Below are 26,360 nucleotides of genomic sequence, written 5' to 3' on the forward strand. Positions count from 1 at the left end.
GGGGGTAGGTAAAAATATGCTTGCTATTTGGATCCCTTTGGAGATGGCAGATATTGTGGAAAATGATGTGATGGATGTGGAGGCTCACGGGGTGGTAGGTAAAGATAAGAGGAACTCTGTCCCTGTTAAGGCGGCTTGAGCGCAGATAGACAGGAAATGAGATGTGGGTGAGGGCAGCATCAATGGTAGAGGAAGGAAAACCCTGTTCTTTGAAGGAGGACAGCAAAGGAAAGTTGCATCCCAGGAACAGATGCAGCGGAGACAAAGAAACTGAGAAAAGGGAATAACATTTTTACAGGGGACAGGAAAGAAAGAGGTATATTCAAAATCATTGTGAGAATTGGTAGGTTTATAAAAGATGTTGGTCTAGATATGGAGACAGAGAGATTGAGAATGGTGGTAGGGGTGGTGTCATAGATGGACCAAGTGAATTTAAGGAGAGGGTGGAAGCTGGAGGCAAAGTTGATGAAATTGACAAACTCAGCAAGGATGTGTAAAGCAGCACCAATCCAGTTATTAATGCAGCAGAGGAAGAGTTGGGGAGCATTACTGGGAAAAGGCTTGGAACATGGACTGTTCTACATAGCCAACAAAGAAGCAGGCATTGCCTTTGTAGATAATGCATAGTGTAATCACATTGTGCCAGTGGTAGAGAAGTATTTAGTGTAGGGGATTGAGTGCCAATAAAAGGGTGTGTTGGAATTAAAACTCAAGTGTTGTTGGTGATATTTTTGCTTAGGGAGGTAGAAAATATCCTATTATATATCAGACATGCCTTGTAAATACCAAGGATCTTCTAAGTGCTCAGTTGCTAAGTTGCCACAGCATACCCATCCTTTTGACTTGCTCTTGTGGCCATGGTATGGATGTGGTCAGTCCGGTTATTTTATGCTAATGGTGAATTTCAACAACTCCCCAATCCACCACCTCTTCTCACCTTCCCCCGCCCCCCCTCACCACAACTCACCAAACCACCTGCTTCTCCAAACCGCAACCCAAGGTGATGCTAATGGGAGATTTGATGATGCTGAAGTAATTGAATATCAAGAGTCGGTAGCTAGGTTCTCACTTGTTAGAGATCATCACCGCTTGCTGCAGACATTACTCACCTCTTGCAGCTCAAGACTGAATTCATACAGTATTTTTCAGGACCCAGGTTAAACTACTAAAAAAAATTAATCAATATTTCTGAAATGCAAAATATAGCAGCCAATTTGAACAAGCAAGCTCCCTCAATACTGGCCATGCACATTAAGTTAAAGGACAATGGTGCTGCATCAGTTAAACCTACAGCCCAGGAACACACCAGAACAGATTGCATCACTAATGCATATACTGCACTGACTATACAGCACAGATTCTGTATTCATCAGAGAAAATAAGTCGCCTTAAACCAGATAAAAATACATCACTAAGGATCTATTCACTCACCTTTTAGGGAGAAGCAAAGGACACTACCTGAGGGACAGTTGAATTTGAATGATATCAATTGACACATCCGCTGCAGTGCCAATAATGAGTTTGCATTAAAACAGCTGTAGGGTCAGAGTCAGAGTAACACAATTTGAAAACAGGCCCTGTGGCCCAACTCATCCATGCCAATGCGACCACTTAATCTAATTCCTTTAGCCAGTGTTTGGCCCACGTCTCTCCAAACCTATGTACCGATGCAAATATCTTTTAAAATGTTGGTGCTCTACCTGTCTCAACCACCTTTTCTGGCAGCTTCCTTCATACAGGTACTGCAGGAATAGACAACAGCTAATGCTGTTCCATTGCTCAAGAAAGGCTCTAAAAATAAGCCAGGAAATAACAGGCTGGTGAGCTTGACAGCTGTAGTGGGTAAATTATTGGAAGACATTCTAAGAAACATGATTTGCAAGTATTCGGATAGACAGGGACTGATTAAGGATAGTCAACACTTGCTTAATGGAAAAGGGCATAGTCTGGTAGTAGATGGCTGCCTCTCTGAATGGTGGCCTGTAACTAGTACCACACACAAACTGCTGGAGGAACGCAGCAGGTCAGGCAGCATCTATGGAGAGAAATAAACAGTCACTATTTTGGGCTGAGACCCTTCATCAGGACTGGACAGGAAGTGGGGAAGAAACCAGAATAAGGAGTTGGGAGAAGGGAGGGAGTGATACCTGACGCCAGGTGAGGGAGGGAGTGATACCTGAAACCAGGTGCGGGAGAGAGGATGAAACGAGAAGCTGAGAGGTGATAGGAGGAAAAAGTAAAGGGCTGGAGAAGGAAACTGATAGAAGAGTAGAGTGGACCATGGGAGAAAGGGAAGGAGAAGGGGTACCAGAAAGGTGACAAGCAGGCAAAGAGAAGGGATAGGAGGGGAGCCAGACTGGAAAAATTGAAAAAGAGAGAAGGGATAGGGGGCAGAAATTTACCAGAAGTTATAGAACTATTTTAAATCCTTTTCCCATTCCTATTCCAATATGTTGGTCCATGGCCTCCTCTACTGCAATGATAAAGCCATTCTCAGGTTGGAGAATGAACACCTCATATTCCATCTGAACATCATTTACTCTAAATTCCAGTAATTTCTTCCCCCCTCCCACGAAAAATGGAATTTAAAGCAGACAGATGTGTTGCACTTGGGTGGTCCAACGCGAGTAGGGCTTACACAGGGAATGGCAGGGCATTGAGTATTGTAGAATAAAATTGAGATCCACAATTCCTTGGAAGTGGTGTTATAGGTAGATGGGATCATAAAGGGAGCTTTTGGCACATTGGGCTTCATAAATCAGAGTACTATAAGAATTAGGATGTTATGCTGAAGTTGTAGAACATATTGGTGAGGCCAAATTTGATGTATTGTGTGCATTTCTGGTTACCTCCCTACTGGAAAGCTAGCAATAACAATGTAAGAGTACAGAGAAAATTTACGAAGTTATTGCTGAGGACCTGAGTTTAGGGAAAGGTGAATAGGTTAGGACTTTATTACCTGCGACGTAGGAGAAATAGGGGAGATTTGATATAGGTATATAAAATTATGAGTATAGATAGGTTAAATGGAGGTTGGGCGAGAGAAGATCTAGAGGTCATGATTTAAGGGTGAAAGGTGAAATATTTAGGGGGAACCAGAGGGAAAATTTCTTCATGCAGAGGGTTGCGCGAGTGTGGAACGAGCTGCCAGCAGAAGTGATAGATGTGGATTTGGTTACACTTCAGGTTGGTGGGGCATGGAGGGCTATGTAGTGGGATTAGACATAATAATAGTTTGGCATGGACTAGATGAACCAAAGGGCCCATTTCTGTGCTGTAGTGCTCTTTGATTCTGTGCAAAGTTGCACATCAGGCGCCTTTTGAATCTTTACCCTCCCACTTTAGTTTAGCGTCTTTGGTCTTTACTGCTTTCCATCTCATCAGCATGTAAGAGTTGAAATACTTGCACAATAAGTAATTACATTTCAAGTCTATCACACCAACTAGTGAAAATCTCTATTTCTTCAAGTAAAACAAATCACAGCCAGGCAAATACAACAGATCACAGAAAGAAAGATTTAACAAAAGATTTGATAACTCCTCTCATCACAGCACATGTAATTAATAGTGGGTAGACAGCAGGATAATTGATGTGGCTGGCTTTGTCTTTTGTCGTACGCAGCATAGAACCCCACAGAACACTACAGCACAGTAAAAGCTCTTTAGGCCTCCATGTTGTACCGACCCATATAATCCCTTAAAAAAGTACTAAACTCACACTACCCCATAACCGTCTATTTTACTTTCACCCATGTGCCTGTCCAAGAGGCTTTTAAATATCCCTAATGTTTTAGCCTCCATCACCATCTGTGGCAAATCAATCCAGGCACTCACAACCCTCTGTGTAAAAAAAGTTACCCCTGATGTCTCCCCTAAACTTCCCTCCCTTAATTTTGTATGTATGCCCTCTGGTGTTTGCTATTGGTGCCCTGGGAAACAGGTACTGACTATCCACCCTATCTATGCCTCTCATAATCTTGTAGACCTCTATTAAGCCCCCTCTCATTCTTCTACGCTCCAAAGAGAAAAGTCCCAGCTCTGCTAACCTTGCTTCATATGACTTGTTCTCCAAACCAGGCAACATCCTGGTAAATCTCCTCTGCACCCTCTCCAGAGCTTCCTCATCCTTCCTATAATGAGGTGACCAGAATTGAACACAATACTTTAAGTACGGTCTCACCAGAGATTTGTAGAGTTGCAACATGACCTCTCTACTCTTGAACTCAATCCCCCTGTAAATGAAGCCTAGCATCCCATAGGCCTTCTTAACTATCCTATCAACCTGCATAGCGACCTTGAGGGATGTATGGATTTGAACCCCGAGGTCCCTTTGTTCATCTACACTCTTAAGTAACTGACCATTAATCCTGTACTCAGTCTTCTGGTTTGTCCTTCCAAAATGCATCACCTCACACTTATCCGGATTGAACTCCATCTGCCATTTTTCTGCCCAACTCTGCAGCCTGTCTATATCCTCTTGTAATTTCGACAACCTGCAGCTCCATCAACAACTCCTCCAATCTTCATGTCATCCGCAAACTTACTCAACCATCCTTCCACCTCTTGATCCAGGTCATTTATAAAAATCACAAATAGCAGGGGTCCTTGAACAGATCTCTGCGGCACTCCACTAGTCACCGACCTCTAGGCAGAATACTTTCCTTCCACAACTACCCTCTGCTTTCTTCTTTTAAGCCAGTTTTTTATCCAAACAGCCAAGGTTCCACTTATCCCGTGCCTCATGACTTTCTGGATGAGTCTCTCATGAGGGACCTTGTCAAATGCCTTGCTAAAGTCCATGCAGACCACATCCACTGTCCTACTCTCATCAATTTCTTTTGTTACCTCTTCAAAAAAATCAGGCTCGTGAGGCATGATCTTCCCTTCACAAAGCCATGTTGACTACCCATGAGTAGACTGTACTTCTCCAAATGCTTGTTGATCCTATCCTTAAGAATCCTTTCTAGTAGTTTGCAGACCACTGACGTAAGACTTATCGGTCTATAGTTCCCAGTTTTCTCTCTATTACCTTTTTTAAACAAGGGAACTACATTTGCCATTCTCCAGTCCTCCGGCACTTCCCCTGTAGCCAAAGAGGATTCAAAGATCATAGCTAATGCTCCAGTGATCTCTTCTCTCAATTCCCACAACAACTTGGGATGTATCATATCCTGCCCTGGGGATTTATCAATTTTGATGGTTTTAAAGAAGATCCAGCACTTCTTCCTTAACCTCCAAACTGTCCAGCACACAGGCCTGCTCTGTTTCAACCTCACCCTGATCAAGATCCTTTTCACTTGTGAATACTGAAGCAAAGTATTCATTTAGGACCTCACCAACCTCCTCTGCCTCCAGGCACATGTTGCCCTCTTTATCCTTTAGTGGTCCCACCTTCGTTCTCATCATCCTCCTGTTCTTCACATAGGCATAGAATGCCTTGGGGCTCTCCTTAATCCTACATGCCAAGGCCTTCTCATGCCCCCTTCAAGCTCTCCCAAGTCCTTTCTTTAGCTCCTTCCTGGCTACCCTAAATTTCTCATGAGCCCCTCCTACTTTCCACTTCTTATATCTAACATACGCTTCCTTTTTCCTCTTGACGAGTTGCCTCACATGTTTCGTCAGCCACGGTTCCCTTTTCCTACCATTCTTTCCTTGCCTCAGTGGGACAAACCCATCTTGAACCCAGCTCAAGTGGTCCCTAATATCTAAACAAAATTTTCCACGATCACAGATACTGGAACAATTGGACTAATTCTGGGGTCTAGTTCTTTGCTGTAAAGTGGGGTCTTAGTTGAGGCTGATGATATTTTATTTATACAGCCCATACTAACATTTAGAGGCAAAGTAACACAGGTAGAAACAAATCTTTCAGTCTAAACTTGTCCATCCCAACCATAATAGGCACTCATTCAGTCCCATTTGCCTGTGTTTGTCCCATATCCCCCTAAACCCTTCCTGTCCATGTACTCCTCCAAGTGTCTTTTTAAAGTGTTATTATTGTTCACGCTTCAACATCGTCTGACAGCTCGTTCCATATGCACACCATTCCCACCATGAAGTTACTTCCCACTTTAAACGAACTAAACTAGATTTTAGTTTCTCTTTCCCTGACAATTGTGTGTTCTTCCTACTAATACAAGTTAACTTATACACCTCTGTAAGGTCATTCCTCAGTCTCTTATTTTTGAAAGAATTACGTCCAGGCCGTCCAACACCCCCCTATAACTCAGTCCCTTGAGTACTTGGAACCTATCTATCAATCTATTTATTTATCTATCTATTTATTTGAGATACTGTGAGTACTTGGAACCTATCAATGTATTTATTTATCTATCTATTTATTTGAGATACTATGTGGAATAGGCCCTTACAGCCCAGCAATCTCCTGTGTTAATCCTCGCCCAGTCACAGTACAATTTACAATGACCGATTAACCCACCGACCAGTACATCTTTGGAAACCACAGCACCCAGAGAAAAGTTGCTCAGTCACTGGGAGAACATACAAGCTCCTTACAGACAGCGACAGGAATTGAACCCGGGTCGCCTGTACTGTAAAGTGCTGGGCTAGCTAACGGTGCTTATGATGGCAGGATCTTCAGGATGAAACCAGGGTACAGTGATCACATTCTACAATGGACCTAATTAAATTTAAGACTCCAAGATAGAGTGAATTTTCTTACAACAGTTTTACATAAGAGTGAGAGAGAGAGAGAGACTTTATATTAGGAGGTAAAACACAAGCATGCCCTGGACCAAGGTAAAAACATGCACTATTTTCACAAACCCAAGCTCAAGCATGCACAGCAAACAAACACCACAGGTAGACAGACGTGTGAGCAATGGCTGCTTACCATCTTTGGAGGACCAGAGATGAGAGAAGCAGTCTCTGTTGTAGTGCTTAGTACCTGATGAGTCATCAAGGAGAGATTCTAATGTTAGATTCCAGATCAAGCAAGCCAACCTTTATGGTCACAAAATGAGGTTAAGATGAATGGCACAGGCAACCAAGCATGGCGAGGAAATAAAACAAATAAAATTTAACTGGAGAGGTGGCAGAGAATATGTCACTGTAAAGAGGAATAAGGTAAATAGTTAACCATATAGATCACGTTTTCCTTGTCGATTGTACAAAAGTACACAGAAATCTTTTAAGTACATGATAAAATTAGGCGAAGCAGGTTTATCTCTCAATTTAATGAAATTAAATTACAGTACCCCTCTCTGAACCCCACCAGCTCTGGAGATCTTTGCCTTCATCTTGAACACCTTGATTTATCCTACACCACTACTGACCTTGAACTCCGTCTTCGGATTCCTAGGCCTCAAGCTCTGAAATTTCCTTTCAAACCCTTTCCACCTCACTCACTTCTCCAAGATTCTCACCTTCTCAATCTGTCCCTTTCTGCTGCTGTGTTACAATATCATTTTTAATCTGATTATGATTCTGCCAAAGGATCTTGTATCAGGAACAAGGCTTCTGCCCCACAGTGTTTTGCTGAATTAACTAACTGTTTAACTAAACTAACTCCTTCTGCCCATACATATCCCTCCATTCTCTGCATATTCATGTGCCTTCCAAAGAATCATTTAAGTGCCTCCATATTAGTTGGCATGACTATCACTCCTTAGAGCATGTTTCAGGCATCCACCACTGTGTAAAATAAAACTTGACCAGCACACCTTGGAATGTAACTACAGTTGGCCCTCCTTATCCATGAGGGATTGGTTCCGGGACCCCTCGCAGATACCAAAATTCACAGATGCTCAAGTCCCTTATTCAACCTGTTGAATGCGGTGGACATTAGGACCCAGCAGTGGAGCTCTGGATCCACTGTGTTTCTGTTCACGAAAATAATCACGGATCACGATCGAAAATAAAGTGGAAATAATAAAGTGATCAGAAAGAGGTGAAATGCCATCAGTCAAAGGAAAAGCGTTAGGCTACGTCGGTCAACGATCGGAACAATTTTAAAGGATAAAGTGAGAAAGGCTCTGCCCCGATGAAAGCTATATTTATTGAAAGCTATTATTATTAATTATTGGGTTTTGGGTTTTTGATCCTCCACATCAACCCGGCATAGTGGAGAGCACGCTCGGAAGTGGTCTGTCACTGGATCGAACTCGGAAACTTCCGTTCCCGAGCCCAGCGCTGAAACATACGTTCTTAAAGTGTTTTACATGCATAGAAAGGTAAAATATATACTATATACTAAGAGAAACATTTGACTAACTGACACTAAATAATACCGGATGTACCTGTTCCGACTTACTTAGTAAGAGAAATTCCGATTTTTTCCGATCCCGATCCACGATAACCCATGCACATCCTCCCGTATACTTTAAATCATCTCCAGATTACTTATAATACCTAATACAATGTAAATGCTATGTAAATAGTTGTTATACTGCATTGTTTAGGGAATAATGACAAGAAAAAACGTCTGTACATGCTCCAACTACAAGTGCTGGAAGAGCACTTCCGGGTTTTCGCGATTCGCGGTTGGTTGAATTCACGCATGCGGAATTCGCGATTAAGGAGGGCCGACTGTATTCATAGCTCAAACACATGCCTTGTAGTATTAGGCATTCTCACCCTGGGAGAATGATACTCTATTGATGCCTCTCAATCTTATAAGCTTTGATCAGGCCTTTCCTCAGCTTCTGCCTCACCAGAGAGAACTGTGCAAGAATGACCACCTCTCCTTCGCACTTAGGGAAGCTTTATTACATTATAGTCACAAATACATGCCATTGCGTTTCTAGATATCAAGTTATTGTCAGTTTACAAACTAACTTGTAAAAAAAAAGGAACAATTAGAGCCACAGAATACCACAGCACTGATAAAGGCTCCTTGGCCTACCTGGTCATTACCGACCTGTATTTCTACCAGTACCTGGACATACCCCTTTCATGCATGTACCTATCTGACCTTCTCTTAAATGCTGCAAGCAGACCTACATCCAATATTTCTGCAGGAAGCTTGTTCCATACCCAAAACACCCTCTCAATGAAGAAATTCCCCATCAGGTTCCCCTGAAATATTTCACTTTTCACCCTAAACCTATGACCTCCAGCTCTAGTCTCACCAAACCTGAATGGAAAAAGCCTACCATATCTAAAATAATGAAAGATCTCCATGTGTTAGCTGATAATTTACAGTTAAGATAACTGATTCTAATTAAGGATAGATGATAATAACTGGCTTTGCCAGTGACTACAAACTGAAAAATAAATTTTACATAAGTTATACCCTCAATGGCCACTTCATCAGGTAGAGCTATGCACCTGTTTGTTAATGCAAATATCTACTCAGCCAATCATGTGGCGGCAGCTCAATACATAAAAGTATGTAAACATGGTCAAAAGGTCCAGTTGTTGTTCAGCCAAAACATCAGAATAGGGAAGAAATGTGATCTGTGACTTTGATTGTGGAATGATTGTTGGTACCAGATGGGGTGGTTTGAGTATCTCAGAAACTGCTGATCTCTTACGGTTTTCACACAAAAACAGTTTCTAGAGTTTACAGAGAATGGTGCAAAAACAAAAAATCATCAAGTGAGCCGGAGATCCATGGGTAAAAACAGCAGGTTAATGGAGAGCTCAGAATAGCCAGACTAGTTCAAGCTGACAGGAAGGTGACAGTAACTCAAATAACAATACATTACAACAGTGGTGTGCAGAAGAGTATCGAACCCTGGGTTACAGATGCAGGCTACAGCAGTTTCCACCCCTGTACCTAATAAGGTAGCCATTCAGTATATATGAGCAACTGATTTTATCAGTAAATCCATGGTTAAGCTTAATTGGCTTTAGCTCAATATGAAAGAAGCACAATTTTGTAGAGTCACTCTGTGCTTCCATATCAAAGGTCGCAACTCAAACCTTAACAGAAGCCTCTTCTCTGACTTCATCTCAGACTGGAAAATAAAGATGGACAGGAAGTTAAATGGTTGGAGTATTTGCTGGAGACCTTAACTCACTGTATGGCTCAGATTCAGATACAAGCTACCAACTAATAACTCCTTGGAAAAATCTCAAGCCCTTCCACATTAACAATTCACCAGCAACTTAGAAAGAAAAATGGAGATAATTGAAAGATACAACATACTTAATCCAAGGGGTTATTAGAAAGGCTACCAACAAGGCTATCAAAAAGCATGTTTATTATTTATTGTAATGCCTGCATTGTCCTGTGTACTTTATGCAGTCCTGGGTAGGTCTGTAGTCTAGCGTAGTTTTTGTATTGGTTTACATAGTTCAGTGTAGTTTTTGTATTGTTCATGTAGCGCCACGGTCCTGAAAAATGTCTCGTTTTTGCTGTGTACTGTACCAGCAGTTATGGTCGAAATGACAATAAAAGCAACTTGACTTGAAAGAAGCCAAAATAGCAAACTGATGATCTATTTTACAGCACCAACATCAATGTATTGGGGGCCCTTTATTGACTGCGATTTCTGTATTTGCTTTCAGAAGACTGAAGTATTTTGGAGCCTGTCTAATCCGGATCAAGTACTACTTGAGCAACCAAGACTTCACAGAGAAAATAAAAACCTCCATGCTCATTCTTTTTGGCTGCTTCATCCTGAAGGAATACAGAACTAGAGAATGTGGATCAGCTCAGAGTCTTTAATCTGAAGGCAATTTCAGATTAGGGATGGCGGTGTGGAAATGTCTCTACCAAAAGAGTTGTAGGGCTTTCCCACCACCATCCTGTAGGTCACTCTTGGGCAAGGTGTAGTACCTACTTAGCCACCACCCACCACCACCTTCCCTTCCCACAGATCAGGGCCACATGAAGCCATGGGACCAGGTGGTGGATGGTCGTACAAGCAGCTGGTGCATATCACAAGTCCTGGGTTATGTGACCACTGACGCCAGGGAAACAGTCTCTGAAGATTATTGAGAATGGCTGGATTCACCTGTCTTGTGAAGACTCTGCAGCCATGGCAAATCACACCTGTATAATAATTTGCCAAGAATAATCATGGTCATCGATAGACCATGATTGCCCACATCGTACGACATGACACAAAGTGATGATGATGATGATTCAGGATTCAATCAGAACTTTTCTTTTTACTTGATGCTTACCAGTCTTTTGAAATCTTAACTCAAAGTGGTGAGTGCTTAGTTGCTGAGTATATTCAGGGATGATATCAACTGATTTTAGTATGCCAAGGGAACTGAGGATATGAGAATCATGCAGAAAATATAGAACACAGAACAGTCCAGGCCCTTTAGTCCATGATGTTGTGCCAACCATTTAACTTACACGAAGATCAATCTAACCTTTCCCTCCCATATAATCCTCTGTTTTTCTTTCATCCATGTGCCTCTCTAAGAGTCTTTCAGATGTCCCTAATGAATTAGCCTCTACCACAACCTTTGGCAGCATGCTCATGTACATTCATTCATTCATCCACATTCTCTCTCACACACGCACACACAGCCCCTTTACCCCATGCAGAGAGAATCAGTGTTGTGTATTTAATATTTCTGTGATATCTGGGTAATATTGAAAATATATTGTTTGATTAAGCATTCTTTGTTGTTTATACAATTCAATACGAGTCATATGTAAAGGTACAGGAATACATCATTAAGCCACTGCATCATAAGTGTGTGCCTCGCTTAAAAGTAAAATGAAACTAAGTCACGTTATTCCTGGCTCTGCGTTTTTACTTCAATTAGTTTTGTGTCTTGGAGTAACAAAACATATCAGTGGTAATGAGGAAGATATACAACGACAAGAGGGGATGTGCAGATGCTGGAAATCCAAGCAACACACACAGAAAGCTTAAGGAACTCAGCAGGTCAGGCAGCATCAATGGAAAAAGAGTACAGTCGGCATTTCAGGCCGAGAACCTTCATCAGGACTGGAGAAGATGGTGAGGAGTTGGAGTAAAAAAGTGGGGGGGGGGGGGTTCTGGGGAGTGGTGGAAATAAAGAGCTGAGAAGTTGATTGGTGAAAAAGATACAGGGTTGGAGAAGGGGGAATCTGAGAGAAGGCCATGGAAGAAAGAAGAAGAAGGAGCACCAAAGGGAGCTGATGGAATGATAAGGAGATAAAGGTGACAGAGAGAGAGAAAAATGGGGAATGATGAAGGTGGGAAGGGGGTCATTACTGGAAGTTCAAGAAATCGATGTTCATGCCATCAGGTATGAGGCTACCCAGACAGAATACGAGGTGAAGCTCCTCCACCTCTAAGCTTGGTCTAATCACAACCGTAGAGGAGGCCATAGACTGACATGCTGGAATGAGAATCGGAGTTAAAATGGGTGGACACCAGGAGATCTGCTTTCTCTGGCAGAGGAGCTTAGGAGCTTGGCAAAGTGCTCTCCCAATCTGCGTCAGGTCTCACCAATACGTAGGAGGCCACACCGGGAGCACAGGATACAGTAGATCACCCCAACAGATTCACAGGTGAAATGTTGCCTCACCTAGAAAGACAGTTGGGGGCCTGAATGGTAGTGAGGGAGGAGGTGTAGGGGCAGGTGTAGCACTTGTTCTGCTTGCAAGGTTAAGTGCCAGCAGGGAGATCAGTGAGGGGGGATGAATGGACAAGGAAAGGAGCAACCCTTGGCAGAAAGCAGAATGGTGGTGGGGGAGGGAAAGATGTGCTTGGTGGTGAGATCCCTCCGGAGTTGCCAAAAGTTATGGAGAATTATGTGCTGCACGTAGAGGCTGACGGTGTAGTAGGTGAGGACAAGAGGAACTCTATCAACAGCGGTGTGGCAGAAGGGTGGGGTGAGGGCAGACGTGCGCAGAATGGTAGAGATGTGGTTGAGGGCAGCTTTAACGGCGAGGAAGGGAAGTCCCTTTCTTTGAATGAAGAGAACATCTCCTTAATTCTGGAATGAAAAGCCTCATACTGAGGGCAGATGCAACAGAAATGAAGTAATTGAGAGAAGGGGGATGGCTTTTTTGTTTACAAGTAACAGAGTAGGAAAGGTATAGTCCTGGGAGCCATGACAGTCAGTGGGTTACAATGATTTACGATGAATTTGAATCAATAACTTACACGTTGAAGAAGAAGAAGAAGAATAGCCCTCAACTCAGCAGTGGAGTTATCGGGGCAACATCATAACAGTGTTTCCGTAGCAAAATATTCTTGTTTTTACGAGGCCAAGTTGCTAGTTCGATGCTCATCCCGACTTGGATTCGAACTCGGGAACCTTCGCTCCGAAGTCTGGCGCTGATATTATTGCGCCACTAAGCGAGACCTACATGTTGAAGCATTACATTTTTTTAATCTTTGTAAAAAGAAGAGAGATGTTAAAGAGTTTTTTTTTTAAAAGCATAGCATGTGGTTCCTTTGGAAAGGAAAGACGATCGAGTTATAAAAAAAGCAGAAAACTGATGAATACATTGGCTCATAAATAGTGAGTACAGGATGATAATAATCATAAGTTTTTAAAAAAGCAGGCTACACCTGAAAGATAGATATGCTTAACTGCATAAGAGATAACTAGATATTGTATTTTGAGCAAAATAAGCAGTATTTTGAAGCAAATGAAATAGCTGATGAGAAACAAGTACCAGTTTAACTAACTGCATTAAGTGAAAGAGCATACAATTCTCCTTTGAAGTCTAACTGTTCCAATGGAACCAGCCCAAATGAGCTTTGCTGCTATTAGGAAAGTAATGCAGAATCATTTAGAATCAAAATGATTGTTAATGGCAGAATGCTTTAGGCTTCATAAGCAGAATCAAATGGAAGGGGCCTCCATTGCAGTGTATGTGACTGAAATGAGAAGAGTGTCTGAGCATTGTCAGTTCAGTGGATGCACTAAGAGATAGCTTAGTTTATGGAATCTAACAAGATAAACATTCAAAATTGTTTCTAACTGAAGCACAACTCCCATTTAAGAGAGAGGTTGAAATCACTGTATCAATGGAAACTGTACGCAGAGAAGAAATGGAGTTGCAGTTAGGAATGAAAGGGAGCATAAACAAAATTGCAATGTCAAAGCAGAAATCTGCCTGGCCGAAGAAACTGTGTTACCGTTGTGGCAGGGACTCACATACTCCAGAGCAGTGCAGGTCTGAAAGCAAAACTTGCAGAAAATGCAACAAAGTTTAACACAGCTAAACAAAACAGCTTCGCTCTGGGGCCAAGGTGCAAAACAGTACCAACAGTTATACACCGCACCATGCTCATGTAGCACAAATAAGATAGTAAGCACATACAAGGTAACAGTAAAATACAGTCACACAAAAAAATATGTAGTTCTAGACCCCAAATCCATGAATATTACAGCAGTCTGCCGTCAAACACAATATGGCTCAGATTCCAGATTGGATTCAAGCAGCACACTGTCCTTGGCACAACATCTCCAATGTTTCTCTTCCAGGTGGCTGTTAATAGGCGACACTGGGGCTTGAGGCCTTGTCCTTGCTACAACCAAAGCCTCGCAGTTTCCCCGTCATCTGCCAATAAATCAGTGAATTGGACTTGCAGTATTCCACGTTAACAATGTCCAACGGGGTCCACGAGGAGCAACCAAAATTGTTAGACGGTACACCGCCTTCACAAACCGACCTGTCTGATGCATCTAATTCAGGTAGCATCATCAGCAACACAAAGTCCAGCTCATTCACTTTTTCCACGAATGAGCAACTTGCTGATGGGTTAGACACACAGCACTTTAAGTTCTTAATGTCTGGCCCTGTACCAGCTGCTGTGACCTAGCATGCAAATTAAGAAAGTTACTGGATGATGCTACATGTGTTCAAGGATGACATTATTAAACATATAAAGGGTAAAATGGTGTTCAATGAAAATGCCATGCCCAAAGCCAGTTCCTTATCTCATCCATGATCAAGTTGCCTGTGAGCTGGATCACAAGGAGGCTGAAGCAACTCTTTCCAAGCTTGAGTGGAGCCCATGGACAACATCAGTGGTCCAGATGCCAAGAAAAATGTGTTTGTCAGGACCTGTGGTGACTTTAAGGTCACCATGAAACCAGTACTGAAAGTAGATCAATGCCTTCTGCCCAGGATGGACGATACCTTTGCGAACTTTCTGAAGGGAAACGCTAGAGCAAAATAGACTTAGCCGAGGTCTACCTTCAGATGAATTTGGAAGAGTCCAAAGCGTTTCTTACTCGCAAATGGCTTTATTGCTATAATAGGCTTATTTTTGGAGCAGCACCTGTACCAGCACTCTGGCATAAAGTTACGGACCAATTGCTGCAACGCCGTCCAGGCGCTCAGTGTTACCTGGGTGAATCATCGTTACCGGTAAGGTTGACAAGGATCATCTCCAAAATCTCAAGACAGCTTCAAAAAGATTGGAAGATTATGGTCTCAGAGCATGATGCAACAATTGTGAATTATTTACTGTGGTCACACCAATGACACACAAGCATTATACAAGTTTGCTTAGAAAATTCAAGCAGTGGTGGATGCCCCAAGTGTAAAGGATGTGTCAGAGTTGTGGTCCTTTTTAGGATTTATCTTTTACTATAACAGATTCCTGCCAGATCTGGCTACGGTGCTCCAACCCTTGAACTCATCACTACAGATCAGGAAGAAATGATAGTGGGCAAGTCAGTGTGTGGTGGCTTTCAAACAGCTAAAGGAGATGGTGACATCGGACACTTTACTCGTATATTATGGTACACTTTGGCCCCTGAAGTTGGCCTGCGATGCCTCGCCTGATGGTACAGGTGCAGTCATGCCGCGTAAGTGATTAAAGTGAACTTCCCATTGCCTTTGCATTACGTTCTCTTGGTGCTGCAGAGAAAAAATAGGCCTTGATTCTGGTATGTGGTGTAAAATGTCTCAACGTTTACCCTCGTTACTGATTATCAACCACTGGTGTCCTTTTTCAATCCACAGAAGGATGTTCCACTGATAGCAGCAGCACGAATGCAGAGGTGGGCTCTGTTTCTTGGGGATCACAATTACAAGATCAATTTGAAGAGGATGACTAAACATGGAAATACTGATGGATTGTCCTGTTTACCCTTGGAAAGGAAATAACAAAAAAAATTTACAGAAGAGGATACAACTCTTAAAGCATTCTCCCTAATGCAAATCAAAAGCCTGCTTTTTAAGCAGAGATGATCAAAAGGGAAACAGAAAATACCCCATAGTGTCTCAAGTCTACATGGCCACCCAAAATATCTGGAATGTGCAGAGAAACTCCAGTTCCCCCATCTTTATCAGAAAAATTGCCCTTGATGGAGTTGCCTTATGTGGGGATTGAGAGTTGTGGAACCATTAAGACTGAGAGCTAAAGTGCTGGAGGACTTTCAAAATGAAAGCATTGGCTCGAAACTTTGCCTGGTGGCCTGGGATAGATCAGCAGATTGGGCAGCTCACCGTGCACAGTTTGGGATGCCAACATGTCCAGACGATGCCAAGAGCAGTGCCTCTCCATCTCTGGCAATGGCCTACATTGCCCTGGCAGAAGAGTCATGTGGATTTTGCCAGACTATACACGGCCACAAATTTCTTGGTAGTAGTGGATCCAGCTAGAAAGTGGCCAGAAGTGATCTCAATAGCCCCCACACACTGATGAGAAGCTTTACAAGGACTGGTGTTCCAGAACACTTAGTCAGTGACAATGGACCACAGCTTGTGATGGAAGAGTCTCAGTTATTCCTGAAAATGAATGGCATAAGCCATATTACATCTGCACCTAGCTATAAATGGCTCAGCGGAAAGGTTTGTCTGGAGTCTAAAGAATGCACTGTGAGCGATGTCAGCAGAACACACTACACTGATACCGATTCAGAGGCCCACTAACTTCCTCCTTGCATATCACAATGCAGCACACTCCACAAACAATGACTCACTGGCTATGCTGTTCCTGGGTCAGGTTTGAATCTCTTCAGATCCAATCTTAGGAAGAGTATGCAGGTTAAACAGCTGAGGCAAATTGAGGGTTCCTCAAACAAGGAGATCAGATATTTACACCTTGCAAAGCAGTCCTGATGAAGGACAACAGAGAAGACCAAAACTGGGTACTTCGCAGGATTAAGGACAAGACTGGACCACTGTCCTACATAGCTGAGATTTTGTCATCTGTCATCTAGAGATGACACATTGATCAGCAGAGGAGAGCAAAGACAATTGTTAGAGAAGGAAGGGGGCCAGTGCTGTCAGAACCAACGCCCCATCACCCCCTCGCTCAGAGACACACCGCCCCTTCACCCCCCTCGCTCAGACACACACCGCCCCATCACCCCCTCGCTCAGACACACACCGCCCCATCACCCCCCTCGCTCAGAGACACACCGCCTCATCCCCCCCTCGCTCAGACACACACCGTCCCATCACCCCCCTCGCTCAGACATACTCTGCCCCATCACTCCCCTCGCTCAGACACACACCGTCCCATCCCCCCCCCTCGCTCAGACACACACCGTCCCATCCCACCCCCTCGCTCAGACACACACCGTCCCATCCCACCCCCTCGCTCAGACACACACCGCCCCATCACCCCCTCGCTCAGACACACACCGCCCCATCCCCCGCTCGTTCAGACACACACCGCCCCATCCCCCCCTCGCTCAGACACACACCGCCCCATCACCCCCCTCGCTCAGACACACACAGCCCCATCCCCTCCTCGCTCAGACACACACCGCCACATCACCCCCCTCGCTCAGACACACACCGCCCCATCACCCCCTCGCTCAGAGACACACCGCCCCATCAACCCCCCTCACTCAGACACACACCGCCCCATCACCCCCTCACTCAGTCACACACCGCCCCATCACCCCCTCGCTCAGACACACACCGCCCCATCACCCCCTCACTCAGTCACACACCGCCCCATCACCCCCTCGCTCAGACACACACCGCCCCATCACCCCCTCGCTCAGACACACACCGCCCCATCACCCCCTCGTTCAGACACACACCGTCCCATCACCCCCTCGCTCAGACACACTCCGCCCCATCCCCCCCTCGTTCAGACACACACCGACCCATCACCCCCTCGCTCAGACACACACCGTCCCATCACCCCCTCGCTCAGACACACACCGCCCCATCCCCCCCTCGTTCAGACACACACCGACCCATCACCCCCTCGCTCAGACACACACCGTCCCATCACCCCCCTCGCTCAGACACACACCGTCCCATCCCCCCCTCGCTCAGACACACACCGCCCCATCCCCCCCTCGTTCAGACACACACCGCCCCATCCTTCTCTCTCAGACACACACCGCCTCATCACCCCCTCGCTCAGACACACTCCGCCCCATCACCCCCTCGCTCAGACACACTCCGCCCCATCCCCTCCTCGCTCAGACACACACCGTCCCATCCCCCCCTCGCTCAGACACACACCGCCCCATCCCCCCCTCGTTCAGACACACACCGCCCCATCCTTCCCTCTCAGACACACACCGCCTCATCACCCCCTCGCTCAGACACACTCCGCCCCATCACCCCCTCGCTCAGACACACACCGCCCCATCCCCCCCCTCGCTCAGACACACACCGCCCCATCACCCCCCTCGCTCAGTCACACACCGTCCCATCACCCCCCTCGCTCAGACACACACCGCCCCATCACCCCCCTCGCTCAGACACTCACCGCCCCATCCCCCCCTCGTTCAGACACACACCGCCCCATCACCCCCTCGCTCAGACACTCACCGCCCCATCCCCCCCTCGTTCAGACACACACCGCCCCATCACCCCCTCGCTCAGACACACACCGCCCCATCACCCCCCTCGCTCAGAGACACACCGCCTCATCCCCCCCTCGCTCAGACACACACCGTCCCATCACCCCCCTCGCTCAGACATACTCTGCCCCATCACTCCCCTCGCTCAGACACACACCGTCCCATCCCCCCCCCTCGCTCAGACACACACCGTCCCATCCCACCCCCTCGCTCAGACACACACCGTCCCATCCCACCCCCTCGCTCAGACACACACCGCCCCATCACCCCCTCGCTCAGACACACACCGCCCCATCCCCCGCTCGTTCAGACACACACCGCCCCATCCCCCCCTCGCTCAGACACACACCGCCCCATCACCCCCCTCGCTCAGACACACACAGCCCCATCCCCTCCTCGCTCAGACACACACCGCCACATCACCCCCCTCGCTCAGACACACACCGCCCCATCACCCCCTCGCTCAGAGACACACCGCCCCATCAACCCCCCTCACTCAGACACACACCGCCCCATCACCCCCTCACTCAGTCACACACCGCCCCATCACCCCCTCGCTCAGACACACACCGCCCCATCACCCCCTCACTCAGTCACACACCGCCCCATCACCCCCTCGCTCAGAGACACACCGCCCCATCACCCCCTCGCTCAGAGACACACCACCCCATCACCCCCCTCGCTCAGACACACAGTGCCCCATCACCCCCTCACTCAGACACACACCGCCCCATCAGCCCCCTCGCTCAGACACACACCGCCTCATCCCCCCCTCGTTCAGACACACACCGCCCCATCATACCCCTCGCTCAGACACACACCGTACCATCAACCCCCCTCGCTCAGACACACACCGCCCCATCACCCCCTCGCTCAGACACACACCGCCCCATCACCCCCCTCGCTCAGAGACACACCGCCTCATCCCCCCCTCGCTCAGACACACACCGTCCCATCACCCCCCTCGCTCAGACATACTCTGCCCCATCACTCCCCTCGCTCAGACACACACCGTCCCATCCCCCCCCCTCGCTCAGACACACACCGTCCCATCCCACCCCCTCGCTCAGACACACACCGTCCCATCCCACCTCCTCGCTCAGACACACACCGCCCCATCACCCCCTCGCTCAGACACACACCGCCCCATCCCCCGCTCGTTCAGACACACACCGCCCCATCCCCCCCTCGCTCAGACACACACCGCCCCATCACCCCCCTCGCTCAGACACACACAGCCCCATCCCCTCCTCGCTCAGACACACACCGCCACATCACCCCCCTCGCTCAGACACACACCGCCCCATCACCCCCTCGCTCAGAGACACACCGCCCCATCAAACCCCCTCACTCAGACACACACCGCCCCATCACCCCCTCACTCAGTCACACACCGCCCCATCACCCCCTCGCTCAGACACACACCGCCCCATCACCCCCTCACTCAGTCACACACCGCCCCATCACCCCCTCGCTCAGAGACACACCGCCCCATCACCCCCTCGCTCAGAGACACACCACCCCATCACCCCCCTCGCTCAGACACACAGTGCCCCATCACCCCCTCACTCAGACACACACCGCCCCATCAGCCCCCTCGCTCAGACACACACCGCCTCATCCCCCCCTCGTTCAGACACACACCGCCCCATCATACCCCTCGCTCAGACACACACCGTACCATCAACCCCCCTCGCTCAGACACACACCGCCCCATCACCCCCTCGCTCAGACACACACCGCCCCATTCCCACCCCTCGCTCAGACACACACCGCCCCATCAACTCCCCTCGCTCAGACACACACCGCCCCATCATCCCCTCGCTCAGAGACACACCACCCCATCCCCCGCTCGCTCAGACACACACCGCCCCATCACCCCCCTCACTCAGACACACACCGCCCCATCAACCCCCCACGCTCAGACACACACCGCCCCATCACCCCCCTCGCTCAGACACACACCGCCCCATCACCCCCTCGCTCAGACACACACCGCCCCATCACCCCCTCGTTCAGACACACACCGTCCCATCACCCCCTCGCTCAGACACACTCCGCCCCATCCCCTCCTCGCTCAGACACACACCGCCCCATCCCCCCCTCGTTCAGACACACACCGACCCATCACCCCCTCGCTCAGACACACACCGTCCCATCACCCCCTCGCTCAGACACACACCGCCCCATCCCCCCCTCGTTCAGACACACACCGACCCATCACCCCCTCGCTCAGACACACACCGTCCCATCACCCCCCTCGCTCAGACACACACCGTCCCATCCCCCCCTCGCTCAGACACACACCGCCCCATCCCCCCCTCGTTCAGACACACACCGCCCCATCCTTCTCTCTCAGACACACACCGCCTCATCACCCCCTCGCTCAGACACACTCCGCCCCATCACCCCCTCGCTCAGACACACTCCGCCCCATCCCCTCCTCGCTCAGACACACACCGTCCCATCCCCCCCTCGCTCAGACACACACCGCCCCATCCCCCCCTCGTTCAGACACACACCGCCCCATCCTTCCCTCTCAGACACACACCGCCTCATCACCCCCTCGCTCAGACACACTCCGCCCCATCACCCCCTCGCTCAGACACACACCGCCCCATCCCCCCCCTCGCTCAGACACACACCGCCCCATCACCCCCCTCGCTCAGACACACACCGCCCCATCACCCCCCTCGCTCAGACACACACCGCCCCATCACCCCCCTCGCTCAGACACACACCGCCCCATCCCCCCCCTCGCTCAGTCACACACCGCCCCATTCCCCCCCCTCGCTCAGACACACACCGCCCCATCACCCCCCTCGCTCAGACACTCACCGCCCCATCCCCCCCTCGTTCAGACACACACCGCCTCATCCCCCCCTCGCTCACACACCGCCCCATCCCCCCCTCGTTCAGACACACACCGCCCCATCACCCCCTCGCTCAGACACACACCGCCCCATCACCCCCCTCGCTCACACACACACCGCCCCATCCCCCCCTCGCTCAGACACACACCGCCCCATCCCCCCCCTCGCTCAGAGACACACCGCCCCATCACCCCCCTCGCTCAGACACACACCGCCCCATCACCCCCCTCGCTCAGACACACACCGCCCCACCACCTCCACTCAGTCACACACTGCCCCACCACCTCCACTCAGACACACACCGCCTCATCCCCCCCTCGCTCAGACACACACCGCCCCATCACCCCCCTCGCTCAGACACACACCGCCCCATCCCCTCCTCGCTCAGACACACACCGCCCCATCACCCCCCTCGCTCACACACACACCGCCCCATCCCCCCCTCGCTCAGACACACACCGCCCCATCCCCCCCCTCGCTCAGACACACACCGCCCCATCCCCCCCTCGCTCAGACACACACAGTGCCCCATCACCCCCCTCGCTCAGACACACACCGCCCCATCCCCTCCTCGCTCAGACACACACCGCCACATCACCCCCCTCGCTCAGACACACACCGCCTCATCACCCCCCTCGCTCAGACACACACCGCCCCATCACCCCCTCGCTCAGACACACACCGCCCCATTCCCCCCCTCGCTCAGACACACACCGCCCCATCACCCCCTCGCTCAGACACACACCACCCCATCACCCCCCTCGCTCAGACACACAGTGCCCCATCCCCTCCTCGCTCAGACACACACCGCCTCATCACCCCCCTCGCTCAGACACACACCGCCCCATCCCCCCCTCGTTCAGACATACTCTGCCCCATCACTCCCCTCGCTCAGACACACACCGTCCCATCCCCCCCCCTCGCTCAGACACACACCGTCCCAACACCCCATCGCTCAGAGACACACCGCCCCATTCCCCCCCTCGCTCAGACACACACCGCCCCATCACCCCCTCGCTCAGACACACACCACCCCATCACCCCCCTCGCTCAGACACACAGTGCCCCATCCCCTCCTCGCTCAGACACACACCGCCTCATCACCCCCCTCGCTCAGACACACACCGCCCCATCCCCCCCTCGTTCAGACATACTCTGCCCCATCACTCCCCTCGCTCAGACACACACCGTCCCATCCCCCCCCCCTCGCTCAGACACACACCGTCCCAACACCCCATCGCTCAGAGACACACCGCCCCATCAACCCCCCTCGCTCAGAGACACACCGCCCCATCCCCCCCTCGCTCAGACACACTCCGCCCCATCACCCCCTCGCTCAGACACACTCCGCCCCATCCCCCCTCGCTCAGACACACACCGCCCCATCCCCCCCCTCGCTCAGACACACACCGCCCCATCCCCCCCTCGCTCAGACACACACCGCCCCATCACCCCCTCGCTCAGACACACACCACCCCATCACCCCCTCGCTCAGACACACACCACCCCATCAACCCCCCTCGCTCAGACACACACCGCCCCATCACCCCCTCGCTCAGACACACAGTGCCCCATCACCCCCCTTGCTCAGAAACACACCGCCCCATCCCCCACTCACTCAGACACACACCGCCCCATCACCCCCCTCGATCAGAGACACACCGCCCCAGCCCCCCACTCGCTCAGACACACACCGCCCCATCCCCCCCCTCACTCAGTCACACACCGCCCCATCACCCCCCTCGCTGAGACACACACACGTCCCCATCCCCCCCCTCACTCAGTCACACTCCGCCCCATCCTTCTCGCTCAGACACACTCCGCCCCATCACCCCCCTCGCTCAGACACACTCCGCCCCATCCTTCTCGCTCAGACACACTCCACCCCATCCCCCCCTCGCTCAGACACACTCCGCCCCATCCTTCTCGCTCAGACACACTCCGCCCCATCCTTCTCGCTCAGACACACTCCGCCCCATCCTTCTCGCTCAGACACACTCCGCCCCATCCTTCTCTCTCAGACACACTCCGCCCCATCACCCCCTCGCTCAGACACACACCGCCCCATCCCCCCCTCGCTCAGACACACACCGCCCCATCACCCCCCTCGCTCAGACACACACCGCCCCATCCCCTCCTCGCTCAGACACACACCGCCCCATCACCCCCCTCGCTCAGACACACACCGCCCCATCCCCCCCTCGCTCAGACACACACCGCCCCATCCCCCCCCTCGCTCAGAGACACACCGCCCCATCCCCCCCTCGCTCAGACACACACCGCCCCATCCCCCCCCTCGCTCAGAGACACACCGCCACATCACCCCCCTCGCTCAGACACACACCGCCCCATCCCCCCCTCGCTCAGACACACACAGTGCCCCATCACCCCCCTCGCTCAGACACACACCGCCCCATCCCCTCCTCGCTCAGACACACACCGCCCCATCACCCCCCTCGCTCAGACACACACCGCCTCATCACCCCCCTCGCTCAGACACACACCGCCCCATCACCCCCTCGCTCAGACACACACCGCCCCATTCCCCCCCCTCGCTCAGACACACACCGCCCCATCACCCCCCTCGCTCAGACACACACCGCCCCATCACCCCCTCGCTCAGACACACACCGCCCCATTCCCCCCCCTCGCTCAGACACACACCGCCCCATCACCCCCTCGCTCAGACACACACCGCCCCATCATCCCCTCGCTCAGAGACACACCGCCCCATCACCCCCTCGCTCAGAGACACACCACCCCATCACCCCCCTCGCTCAGACACACAGTGCCCCATCCCCTCCTCGCTCAGACACACACCGCCTCATCACCCCCCTCGCTCAGACACACACCGCCCCATCCCCCCCTCGTTCAGACATACTCTGCCCCATCACTCCCCTCGCTCAGACACACACCGTTCCATCCCCCCCTCGCTCAGATACACACCGTCCCATCCCCCCCCCTCGCTCAGACACACACCGTCCCAACACCCCATCGCTCAGAGACACACCGCCCCATCAACCCCCCTCGCTCAGAGACACACCGCCCCATCCCCCCCTCGCTCAGACACACTCCGCCCCATCACCCCCTCGCTCAGACACACTCCGCCCCATCCCCCCCTCGCTCAGACACACACCGCCCCATCCCCCCCCTCGCTCAGACACACACCGCCCCATCCCCCCCCTCGCTCAGACACACTCCGCCCCATCCCCCCCTCGCTCAGACACACACCGCCCCATCCCCCCCCTCGCTCAGAAACACACCGCCCCATCCCCCCCTCGCTCAGACACACACCGCCCCATCCCCCCCCTCGCTCAGACACACACCGCCCCATCCCCCCCTCGCTCAGACACACACCGCCCCATCACCCCCTCGCTCAGACACACACCGCCCCATCACCCCCTCGCTCAGAGACACACCGCCCCATCACCCCCTCGCTCAGAGACACACCACCCCATCAACCCCCCTCGCTCAGACACACACCGCCCCATCACCCCCTCGCTCAGACACACACCGCCCCACCACCTCCACTCAGACACACACCGCCCCATCACCCCCTCGCTCAGACACACTCAGCCCCATCACCCCCCTGGCTCAGTCACACACCGCCCCATCACCCCCCTCGCTCAGACACACACCGCCCCACCACCTCCACTCAGACACACACCGCCCCATCACCCCCCTCGCTCAGACACACACCGCCCCATCACCGCCTCGCTCAGACACACACCGCCCCATCACCCCCCTGGCTCAGACACACTCTGCCCCATCCCCTCCTCGCTCAGACACACACCGCCCCATCCCCCCCTCGCTCAGACACTCACCGCCCCATCCCCCCCTCGTTCAGACACACACCGCCTCATCCCCCCCTCGCTCAGACACACACCGCCCCATCCCCCCCTCGTTCAGACACACACCGCCCCATCACCCCCTCGCTCAGTCACACACCGCCCCATCACCCCCTCGCTCAGACACACTCAGCCCCATCACCCCCTCGCTCAGTCACACACCGCCCCATCCCCCCCCTCGCTCAGACACACACCGCCCCATCACCCCCTCGCTCAGACACACTCAGCCCCATCACCCCCTTGGCTCAGTCACACACCGCCCCATCACCCCCCTCGCTCAGACACACACCGCCCCACCACCTCCACTCAGTCACACACTGCCCCACCACCTCCACTCAGACACACACCGCCTCATCCCCCCCTCGCTCAGACACACACCGCCCCATCACCCCCCTCGCTCAGACACACACCGCCCCATCCCCTCCTCGCTCAGACACACACCGCCCCATCACCCCCCTCGCTCACACACACACCGCCCCATCCCCCCCTCGCTCAGACACACACCGCCCCATCCCCCCCCTCGCTCAGAGACACACCGCCCCATCACCCCCCTCGCTCAGACACACACCGCCCCATCCCCCCCTCGCTCAGACACACACAGTGCCCCATCACCCCCCTCGCTCAGACACACACCGCCCCATCCCCTCCTCGCTCAGACACACACCGCCCCATCACCCCCCTCGCTCAGACACACACCGCCTCATCACCCCCCTCGCTCAGACACACACCGCCCCATCACCCCCTCGCTCAGACACACACCGCCCCATTCCCCCCCCTCGCTCAGACACACACCGCCCCATCACCCCCTCGCTCAGACACACACCACCCCATCACCCCCCTCGCTCAGACACACAGTGCCCCATCCCCTCCTCGCTCAGACACACACCGCCTCATCACCCCCCTCGCTCAGACACACACCGCCCCATCCCCCCCTCGTTCAGACATACTCTGCCCCATCACTCCCCTCGCTCAGACACAC

The 26,360-nt window shown here is 51.1% G+C and overlaps 1 protein-coding gene across 4 annotated transcripts in view; it reads right to left on the reverse strand.

The window, feature by feature from the left end:
* Nucleotides 1–26,360, reverse strand: part of ano5a (anoctamin 5a) — a 210,787-nt gene that overhangs the window by 123,088 nt on the left and 61,339 nt on the right. For 2 of the 4 annotated variants that reach the window (XM_059976029.1, XM_059976031.1), the window contains exon 3: nt 6,854–6,907. The exons of the other annotated variants lie outside the window; for them this stretch is intronic. In XM_059976029.1, the coding sequence (XP_059832012.1) occupies nt 6,854–6,907 (54 nt within the window). The remainder of the gene's footprint in view (nt 1–6,853; nt 6,908–26,360) is intronic. 4 annotated transcript variants of the gene reach the window in all.

The sequence above is a fragment of the Hypanus sabinus genome, chromosome 7 (assembly GCF_030144855.1).
Source record: "Hypanus sabinus isolate sHypSab1 chromosome 7, sHypSab1.hap1, whole genome shotgun sequence".
In the NCBI taxonomy this organism is placed as follows: domain Eukaryota; kingdom Metazoa; phylum Chordata; class Chondrichthyes; order Myliobatiformes; family Dasyatidae; genus Hypanus; species Hypanus sabinus.